Source organism: Lutra lutra, chromosome 13 (assembly GCF_902655055.1).
Source record: "Lutra lutra chromosome 13, mLutLut1.2, whole genome shotgun sequence".
NCBI lineage: Eukaryota > Metazoa > Chordata > Mammalia > Carnivora > Mustelidae > Lutra > Lutra lutra.
This window is the reverse complement of record NC_062290.1, coordinates 58,444,272-58,454,985: the sequence shown is the minus strand read 5'-3', so window position 1 is coordinate 58,454,985 and position 10,714 is coordinate 58,444,272. Positions and strand designations below refer to the sequence as shown.

At 49.0% G+C, this 10,714-nt stretch overlaps 1 protein-coding gene across 3 annotated transcripts; it reads left to right on the top strand.

The window, feature by feature from the left end:
• Positions 1–6,063: 6,063 nt before the first annotated feature.
• On the top strand, positions 6,064–10,013 carry SIGMAR1 (sigma non-opioid intracellular receptor 1). Of its 3 annotated transcripts, XR_007122272.1 has the most exons (5): positions 6,064–6,327; positions 6,470–6,670; positions 6,804–6,896; positions 7,365–7,578; positions 7,706–7,843. XR_007122272.1 is itself a non-coding variant. In XM_047699999.1 (4 exons), the coding sequence occupies exons 1-4, from the start codon at positions 6,177–6,179 to the stop codon at positions 8,992–8,994; spliced, it is 453 nt and encodes a 150-aa protein (XP_047555955.1). In that variant the 5' UTR covers positions 6,064–6,176; the 3' UTR covers positions 8,995–10,013. The 3 variants fall into 3 exon arrangements, 2 of the variants coding, with proteins under 2 accessions (XP_047555955.1, XP_047555954.1); XM_047699999.1 differs by lacking the exons at positions 7,365–7,578; positions 7,706–7,843 and adding an exon at positions 8,987–10,013; XM_047699998.1 differs by lacking the exon at positions 7,365–7,578 and having other exon boundaries at positions 6,065–6,327; positions 7,706–8,779.
• Positions 10,014–10,714: the final 701 nt, after the last annotated feature.

Sequence of the window (10,714 nt, the reverse complement as noted above, 5' to 3'; positions counted from 1 at the left end):
TCAAATGGGTCATGGTCCTGGGGTCCTGAGATCTAGTCCTGATTTTGGGATCTCTGCTCAGCGGGGAGCCTGCTTCCCCCTCTCCCTCTGCCTGCCTCTCTGCCTACTTGTGATCTCTGTCTGTGAAATAAATTAAAAAAAATATATATATTAAAGAAAGAAAGAGAGAGAGAAAGAAAGAAAGAAATCAATCTGGAAGTAAATGGGGCACCAGAGTGGCTTAGTCCACTAGGCTCTGCCTTTGGCTCAGGTCCTGATCCCAGGGTCTTGGGATTAAGCCCTGCTTTGGGCTTCCTGCTCAGCGAGAGTCTGCTTCTCCTGCTCCCTCTCGCTCCCCTTGCTTGTGCTCTCTGTCAAATAGTAAATAAAATCTTTTTTTAAAGAGAGAAAGAAAAGAAAGCACACCTTCTTATTTAAAAAAAAACAAAAGAGGGACACCTCGGTGGCTCAGTTGGTTAAGCCACTGCCTTTGGCTCAGGTCATGATCCCAGGGTCCTGGGATGGAGCCCCACATCAGGCTCCTTGCTCAGCAGGGAACCTGCTTCTTTCTCTGCCTCTGCCTGGCACTCTGCCAGCTTGTGTGTGCACTCGCGCGCGCTCTCTCTCTCTCTCTCTCTCACAAATAAATAAATAAATAAAATCTTTAAAAATATAAAATAAATTTAAAAAAAAAAGAAGAAGAAGAAGAAAAGAAAAGAAAAATCATGAAAGTGTGAAGAAGACCCCATGGCCAGTAGCTCCAGCCACCACCTAGGTGGGATCAGGGGTGTTTCCTTTACACTAGGTTAAAATCCAAATTAATCCCCCCCCCCGACACTTTTAAAAAGACATCTAAATATTGTTTCAACCTCCCCCATATTCCACAGTGAAGAACAGAAGCCTAAGGTCAGCCAGAGGATTAGTGGCCTAGCTAAGATTTGAACCCAGGTTTCCAGGCTCTTCTCATTGCTCTAAAATGCCTCTGAGATTTCAGTGAGACTCAAGACAGAAACCTAGTGAGCTAGGAACCCCACAGTAGCAGGGAGGCCCCTTCCCCCAACCCAGGCCAGGCCAACCCAGTGTTTTGCAGCTCAGATGCAAAAACTGGGTCTTTGGTCATTGACCTAATCTCTGCCCTAGGTCCTCAGACTGGAATCTAAAGAGGCTACTAGGTAGGGGGCAGAGAACTGAGAAATGAGGCTTTTACATATACCACTGGCTTTTCATTCTTTGGAGTGGAGGTGAGGGGAGCTGAGATAGATTTGTTTTCCTCCTCTCTCAGCCATCTTTGTTGTTGGGAGTGACTAGATTTTGGAGGCAGCCCCATTTTCCCAAGAACACCAGTGCTTTGGTGCCACTTCTTGGATTGTGATGATGTAGTTTTGAATGTAGGTGAGGTCCAGAGCCCATGGCCAAGAAGGAATTTTTAAGACGTCTTTGGTGCAAAAAGGTGATTTTATTAAAGCAAAGGGACAGGACCCTGGACAGAAAGAGGGGCTGCACCAGAGTTGTGAGGAGTGGTTGATTATATACTTGGGAGTTGGGGTAAGGAAAAAGGGTTTTTTTGGTTTTGTTTTCTCAAAGATTTTATTTATTTATTCATTTGACAGAGAGAGACACAGTGAGAGAGGGAACACAAGCAGGGTGAGTGGCAGAGGGAGAAGCAGGGCTCCTGCAGAGCAGGGAGTCCAATGTGGGGCTCAACCCCAGAACCCTGGGATTATGAACCGAGCCAAAGGCAGACGCTTAATGACTGAGCCACCCAGGTGCGGGGTGGGGGGTGGTTAAAACTTTCATATGGTAAAGAGGATCTTCTAGAGATTGGAGGCTCTGTCCTCTAGTAAAGCATTAACCTGAAGATAGTTGGGAGCTTAGTTCTGGAAGTTGGGTTATTGATAAGAATGTTTTTTTCTTGCAAATATCACTAAAACATTTGTAAATTGAGGGAGGCAGCTGTCTAGTTGGACTGTGATCTCTGTAAGTTAAGCATTTGTTTTTCCTTTCCTTAGCTTTCCGGCAGCCAGCGGGTCCTGAGGAATGTCACACTTGTCCCACAAATGTCACATTGCCCCCTGTGTAGGGGGAAGGGGCTTGCTTGTGGTGTCAGCTTGTGCTTTGTCCTTGCTTGCCTTCTGCTCCCTCATCAATGCCAGCTAACTCCTCACCCCCTTCAGAAACATCTCTTCAGGAAAATTTCCAAACTTCTCTTCTATCTCCCCAAGATCACTTTTTGGGGGAAGAGTACAATGGTTGAGATGGGCCTACAGAGCCCTTCTCCTCCAAGATCTCTTCTACAATGTTGTTAAAAAGAACACTATAGGGGCACCTGGGTGGCTCAGTGGGTTAAGCCTCTGCCTTCAGCTCAGGTCATGATCCCAGGGTCCTAGGATCAAGTCCCCCATCGGACTCTCTGCTCAGCAGGGAGCCTGCTTCCCCCCTCTCTCTCTGTCTGCCTCTCTGCCTGCTTGTGATCTCTCTCTCTGTGTCAAGTAAATAAATAAAATCTTAAAAAAAAACACTATAGGCCCAAACTGACGTCACATATGACAAGTTTTCAAACAGGGGCTTAATGCCTCATCCAACTGTGGTTTCAACTTCCCCAGCAATGTTGTCTTCCCTGGTCAATCAGAATTTTCCGATTAGCACCAATGATTCCCTACCTGGGCCCTCTCCCGCAAAGGAAGACAAGGTAATCTGCATAATAAGAGTCCCTGCTTTTCCCCTTAAGGCAAAAGGAACAGGACTGGACCAATCCTTTTCTCTTTCAAATCTTCTTGTCCCAGACTTCTTCCTTTAAAAAAAAAAAAAAACTTCCACTTCCGGGGTACCTTAACTGTCTGACTCTTGATTCTGGCTCAGGTCGCAAGGTCTATCTTGAGATAGAGCCCTGAGTCAGCACCCCACTCAGCCGGGAGTGTGCTGGAAATTCTCTCCCTCTTCCTCTGCCACTCCCCATTCCGTGCACAGGGGCATGCTCTCCCTCTCTCTCAAAATAAATATTTTTAAACTTTTTTAAAATTTTATTTATTTATTTATTTGGCAGAGACAGCAAGAGAGAGAACACAAGCAGGGGGAGTGGGAGAGGGAGAAGCAGGCTTCCTGGCGAGCAGGGAGCCCGATGCAGGGCTTGATCCCAGGACCCTGGGATCATGACCTGAGCTGAAGGCAGATGCTCAACAACTGAGCTATCCAAGCACTCCTCAAAATAAATAAATCTTTAAGAAATAAAAATAAAACCTTCCACTTTATATACCTCCTCTTTGGAGCTCCCTTCTACTTGCTAGATGGGGTGCCGCCTGATTCACGAATTGTTTAAGAAAGCCAATTAGGTCTTCAGATTTACTTGGTTGAATTTTGTTTTGTAATATCTAAATATGGCTGTGACTAATTTTTTTATAAAACAGTTTGTGCTAGAGAAGCCTTCTGAAAGACCAGGGAAACTGCAGACCTAAACAGTCCCAGAGAGTTCTGCCTAAACAGGGGCGCAGAGGCCAGATTTTGGGGTTAGCCCCTGGTCCTCAGGGTTCTTATGAGAATGATCAGCTCAGGAGTGTCACAGAAGCCAGAGCCAATAAAAAAAATGTTTCCACCATAGGGGTGCCTGGGTAGCTCAGTGGGTTAAAGCCTCTGCCTTCGTCTCGGGTCATGATCCTGGGGTTCTGGGATCGAGCCCCACATCGGGCTCTGTTGAGTCCATGGTCAAAGGAGCGAGACTGATACAAAGTGAAGGTCAAGTAAAGCTTTATTTCGCGCCAAGCATCGAGAATCAAACTGACCAGCCAGGGCTGTCTCTTGCAAAGAGGCGACCTCTCTCTGTCTTACAGACTAGCTTTTAAGGGCAAAGGCCATGTGGTTGGGCCCAGCCATGCACAGGTGGCCAATGAGATTGTAACACAGAGAAAGCTGCACAGTCCTGCTAGGTCACACTAAGTGACCAGTTAAATTACAATTTACCCTATAGTAGATATTTGAACTAGCCTATCAACTTGGTCAGAATTGGTACCCAAAAGGTGCCCAAAAAGGCGGGGCCCATACTCCTTGGTAGCTAGGGAGACAGGACGCGCCCCCACTGATTGAATACCTCCACCTGGCCTGACCCACCCTTGTATTTGGGCTTTGTTACCTGGGACTGGTTTCGGGGACTTGTTTTTAAGTAGGTCCCCTGGGGAGAGAGGGGGCAGGGACAGTTTAAGATTTACTGCATAAACAACAAAATCACTGTTTAACTGGATGGCATTGCTCTGGCTAAATAGGCCCTTACAGCTCTCTGTTCAGCGGGACCCTGCTTCCTCCTCTCTCTCTCTCTGCCTGCCTCTCTGCCTATGTGATCTCTATCTGTCAAATAAAGAAATAAGTAATCTTTTAAAAAAAATCTTTAAAAAAAATGTTTCCACCATCATGCAGTCTCCTCTAGATAATCCCTTCTTTACCTTAACCTTCTTGGCCAAGTTTCTCAAAAAATAGTCCATCTTCCCAGCCTTTACTCTTACCTGTACAATACACTGTAACATGTCTAGTGGTCTGTATTAGATTAAGTAATCTTAGCTGCTGTAGCAAATGACACCCCACCCCCCAAACTCAGTGGCTGAGCAACACAGTCCATTGTGGGGGGATAGGGAAAGCAGCATTCAGAATTCGCCACTACTTAATTCTCTGTAATTAAGATAATAAATGAGAAAAGAATGAAAATGTAAAGAATTTCACAGGTTTTAGGAGCCAGATCTGAAAGTGGCATACATGGTTTCTGGCTATACTTCATTGGCCAGAACACAATCATATGGCCTCATCAACTACAGAGTGTACTGTGGAATGTAATCTGACTGCCCAAGAACAAAAGGAAATAGATTTGTGAATGTATATCATCATCTGTGCTACATGTCCCTACTAAGAAACCTACTGACCATTTCCCATCATTTTATCAGAACTCTCAACTACATTTGTGTTGACCCTTCATTCCATCACAATCATGTATGATGCTATGCTCTTCCAGTTCTCTTCACCTTTGTGTTTTAGTTATAAAACAAACACATATGTCACCACTTGCCAGGCACTAATTGCCTTATAAATATTAAGTCATTTAAGCTTCATCACAACAAAGGTATGTACTATGAGGTAGGTACTTTTATTCATCCCATTTCACAGATGAGAAAACTGAGTCACAGGGTTTAAATAACTTACCAAGATCACACAACTAGTAGGTGGCCAGAGCCAGGCTTATTAACCCAGTCCAGCTCCAGTCCAGTCTCTTTTCTTTCTTTCTTTCTTTCTTTTTTTTTAAGATTTATGTATTTGACAGACAGAGATCACAAGTAGGCAGAGAGTCAGGCAGAGAGTGGGGGAAGCAGGCTTCCTGCCAAACAGGGAGCCTGAGGCAGCGATGGATCCCAGGATCCTGAGATCATGACCTGAGCCAAAGGCAGAGGCTTAACACACCGAGCCATCCAGGCGCCCCTCCAGAGTTTCTTTCTTAATCACTGCACTTTGCTGCCTTTTTTCTCCTTTGCTCCTCTTCCTTTATCATTTCCCTCCCTGTAACCCTGTTGGTTTACAATGCCCTCCTCTCACATTTTGTGCTTCAAAACAAAGAATGAATCGTAGGCTCCAAAAAACCCCCCATGCTGTCTCTTCACGGTGTCTTTGTTCTTGGAATAGGCCTCATTCGTAGAATGCCTTCCCCATTTCCCTTAAATACAGAGCTCAGGCGTCACCGCCTCCGGAAAGCCTTCCGTAACATTCCCAGGCAAAAGCGCCTTCTCCTACTTTCTGTGCTAGCAAAGGTGACAATCACAAGTCCCAGGAGGCTCTACTTCCGGGCTCGCCTTATTCACCTGGGAGCCCAAACAGGCCAGTCCATTCTGAGTGTCACGGCCACCTAGCCCCACCCACACCTGGTTTGGCAAGCGACCCCGCCTGTAGCCCCTAAACACGGCCGCTGGGAAGGCTTAGCCTCGCCCCTTCGCATCACGCGCGAGGCTCCGCCCCACCCCTTCGCGCTCCCCGCTTCCCGAGAAGAAATGGTTCAACCCGAGGGGCGGTACCCGGGTGCCCGGACTGTTCTGATTGGCCAAGGCAAGCCGTACCACGGCGGTGGCGGGGGAACGGTAGTGGACTGCGCTCCGCAGGTTTGGAGGAAGTGGGAGTCACAGCTCAGGCCTCAGTTCGGTCCTTCGCTTTTCTGTGCCAGGCCGCCCTCCGGGATGCAGTGGACACTGGGCCGGCGGTGGGTGTGGGCCGCGCTGCTCCTGGCTGCCGCGGCTGTGCTGGCCCAGGTGGTCCGGCTCTGGCTGGGCACGCAAAGCTTCGTCTTCCAGCACGAAGAGATCGCGCAGCTGGCCAGGCAGTACGCGGGTGAGCGGACGGATGACCCGGCGAGTGAGCGGGTGGAGGGCAGGGGCCTGGGGAGGTCCGAGCTGAGCTGAGAGTTTCAGAAGCGCCTTTCCAGTTCGGAGTGGTTCTGGCTCTGACTCTGTTGTTCCTCTGACCCCGCCAGGGCTGGACCACGAGCTGGCCTTCTCTCGGCTGATCGTGGAACTACGGCGGCTGCACCCAGGCCACGTGTTGCCCGACGAGGAGCTGCAGTGGGTGTTCGTAAACGCGGGCGGCTGGATGGGCGCCATGTGCCTTTTGCACGCCTCACTGTCCGAGTACGTGCTGCTCTTCGGCACCGCCCTAGGCTCTCGCGGCCACTCGGGTCAGTGCTGGCGGCGGGCCTAACTGGGAGGCTGGGGCTGTGCAGGGGCTCATGCCTTCCTTTCTGATGTTTGGCCAAGCCATGTATTGGCGCTGATACCCTGATCTTCGGTGTTCATCTGATTGTCCCTCAGGACGCTATTGGGCTGAGATCTCGGACACCATCATCTCTGGCACCTTCCACCAGTGGAGAGAGGGCACTACCAAAAGTGAGGTCTTCTACCCAGGTGGGTAGGGGGGCTCTGTCATGTGGGTTCGTTAGTTCTGGGGTGCCCATAGTTGGAGGAGAGCCATATCATGGAAGGGGGGGTGGGTTGGGGGCTCTTCTCTGGTTCCCTTACCGCCCGCGGGTATGCCACAGGTCCTCGGTTGAAGCAGGTCCAAGTGCCCCTGTTGCTTCCCACTGTCAAAAGGAAACAGAACAGAACAGCTTCCTGTTAAGACACTGTTCTGTTCATCCAACATTCCAGCAGTTGTTGGGGAGACAGTTGGGTAATCAGATATGTTCTCATACCTCCAAAGACAAGACAGATTATCGTCGTCTTTGTTTCTGTGGTTAAAACATTTTACATAAAAAGTAGAGCTTTGGACTTCTATATAAGTTTGAGGTTGAGTGTTAACAGGCATGACATATGACAGCGGCATTTCTCAGAAAGCCACACGAGTCTTATTATCACTCCCTCCCTATCTAACAGGCCCAGCCCAAGTTTAGCTAAATTTCTGCCTGACATGAGTGAGGTTTGGGAATGCAGACTTCCAGGACTCCCATACAGTGGCCCATGGCCTGGTGAGGTGGCCCTCCCTGGCTTCCCCCCAAAGAGGACGTGAGCCAGGTGGTGGCACAGAGGAAAACTTAGGAGTGGCTATCTTGGCTTCTTACTCTTCCAGATGGGCGACAAGGCCAGTGAGGTAAGGCCTTTTCTTTCCCTGAAGATCCTACTCTGTTCCCTGCCCCTAGATAGCCCGTGGGCTACGGAGGTGGCAGCAATGGAAGGACAGGGCTAGGCTTCTTATGTGCATGCTCCCTGTTCCCCAGGAGAGACCGTGGTGCATGGGCCTGGTGAGGCAACGGCTGTGGAATGGGGGCCAAACACATGGATGGTGGAGTATGGTCGGGGTGTCATCCCATCCACCCTGGCCTTCACGCTGGCTGACACGATCTTCAGCACCCAGGACTTCCTCACACTCTTCTATACTCTTCGCGCCTATGCCCGGGGCCTCCAGCTTGAGTTTACCACCTACCTCTTCGGCCAGGACCCCTGACCAGCCAGGCCTGAAGGAGGACCTGTGGATAGAAAGGAGCGGGCAGGCCCGCATACATCCTCTTTCTGGAGCTCACGTGAAAAGACAGGGACATATTCACAACATGCAACTATTCCAGTTCCTGGTGTACGAGCAGGGACATACATGCTTATACAAACAAACATAGACTCATGGGAACATATGGGTCATACATGCAGATACAGTCCCATGTGTACAGCAGCATCATGCATTCACACCTGCCCAGAGAGGGAGCCCCACACATACCCAGGGGGCCAGTCATATTCAGACACACATACTATAGGCTTGACTCAATAACTCAGGCCTTTCAGAGCTTCCTTGCCAGCAGTCAGGGCTCTGGAATTAGGGATGGGTGTGGGTATTACACTCTTGTCTGGGCCTGACCCCTCAATCCAGCAGCAGTTGAGGGGGGAGGAAGATGAAGGGTTGCCTGTGGCGGCCCCCATCATCTCCCTGTCCTCACCATATGCCTTACCCCCATTTCTCTTCCCCTGCTATGCAAGTGCTCTTGTGGCCTGTACCCCACTCTCCCAGCAACCAAGTCAACTGGGGAACCGTAAGAATGGAGAATGCTGAGGTCAGGGTCCTCTTATCCTGAAAGACCCTGCCCCCAACCCCATTCATCCCTCAGGAGTATGATGGGGAAGCTGGCCTCAGCTCAGGACCCACTGCTGGGCAGGGGACCTAGAGAGGTTAGCCTAGGTCCAGGGAGCCATCCCTTGCCTAGAGAAGGCCTGCATACATATGCCCCCCATCACAGCTTTCAGACACTGCCTTTGGTGCACTGTCTGTCCATCTGTCTCTGTTAATAAAGACCTGTTGAACAGTTTCACTTCTTTGTGTGTCTCAGCAGCAGGAAAACCTGATAATGTGAAGAAATTAAGGGCTGGGTGAGATAGTGTGTGTCTTCTTGCCTTAACCTCTGCCTGTGCCATTCTGCAAATAGTCCTGGGACTTCAACCCTGGATGGCCACTGGGTGGCAATGTATACCCACTTTTGAGCTGAAGGAGGCAAAATCATTTTTCTGTTTTCAAGGACAATAATGCCCACCCAGAGTAGGAGTTCTTCCTCTCCAGTCTTTCTTTTCTAGGACACCTGACTTTGTAGAAACCCCCAGGGGTGGAGAGCAAGAATACTACCTGGTGGTTTCCGAGGTGTCCTGGTGCTAGGGTGGGGCAAAAGAGGTGCCTAAGGTGCTGTCACTCCCAGGTACACCACCGTTGACCTCTTAAATTTTGCGCCGTGGCATCTGGCTGGCCTCACCTTCCTCCTGGCCTTGTTCTGAGGTTGAGTAAGAGCCAGGCTACTGTCACTTCTTACGCCTCCTGCTATATTAAGAAGAGAAGGAAACTGGTTATAAAAATACACAATTTTTAAAAAGATTTTATTTGAGATGGAGAGCGAGCACTAGTGGTGGGGAGGGTCAGAGAGAGGGAAAAGCAGACTCCCCATTGAGCACAGAGCCTGAAATGGGGCTTGATCCCAGGACCCTGAGATACAACCTGAGCCCAAGGAAGACGCTTAACCAACTGAGCCACCCAGGTGCCCCCAAAATACTCCGTTTTTATATACAAACTTAACATTATATACAATTTTTTGAGAGAGCAGCAAGCAAAGGGAGAAGTAGAGTCCCCACTGAGCAAGGAGCCCAGTGTTGGACTAGATCCAAGACTCTGGAATTATGAGCCGAAGACAGACACCCAACTGACCCACTCAGGCATCCCCAAACAACATTCTAATGAACAACAACACAAAAGACTACATGTAAAATCACTTGGAAACTATCAAAAGTTTCGGTTTGTACCTCAGTGAATGTGAGGCCCAGGCAAGACGGCCATTCTCACTACCACAACCGTGTTGGCTGTGACAGGTCTTGGCTGGGGCTTCTCCACTGGGTTGCAAAGCCATTCCTCTAAGGATTTCTCCATCCTGTAACCCAGCTCTGCCTCAGCTCAGAGACCACATCTATCAGGAATGCCCTAGCTCCGCTTGTCCTCTTTCCTCTTTTCCACATGGGGCTAGGCTCCCAGACTCCTCCCTATCTGAGTTGCGAGGTCCAATGGGTATTTCTTTTTTTTTTTTTTCCAAAGATTTTATTTATTTATTTGACAGAGAAATCACAAGTAAGCAGAGAGGCAGGCAGAGAGACAGGAGGAAGCAGGCTCCCCGCTGAGCAGAAAGCCCGATGTGGGGCTCGAACCCAGGACCTGGGATCATGACCTGAGCCGAAGGCAGCGGCTTAACCCACTGAGCCACCCAGGCGCCCCCAATGGGTATTTCTTTTTTTTTTTTTTTTTTTAAGATTTTCTTTCTTTCTTTATTTTTAAAGATTTTATTTGTTTATTTGACAGAGAGAGATCACAAGTAGGCAGAGAGGCAGGCAGAGAGAGAGGGAAGCAGGCTCCCTGCTGAGCAGAGAGCCCCATGCGGGACTCGATCCCAGGACCCTGAGATCATGACCTGAGCTGAAGGCAGAGGCTTAACCCACTGAGCCACCCAGGCGCCCCCAATGGGTATTTCTTAACTTTCATTTGATGCAGTTAATTCCTCATAAAACACTCAAGTTTCCTTTTCTCCATAAAATTTTTAAAATTTTTAATACTCCTCCCTTTAAGAGGTGAAGACTAATTCCCTTCCCCTTGAATATGGCCTGGACTTAGTTATGTAATTTTAACAAATACATGTCAGAAGTGACTGTGATTTCCAGGATTAGCCCATAAAAAAGCATTGCTGCCTCTTTAGTCTCTCTTGGGTCAATCTGGG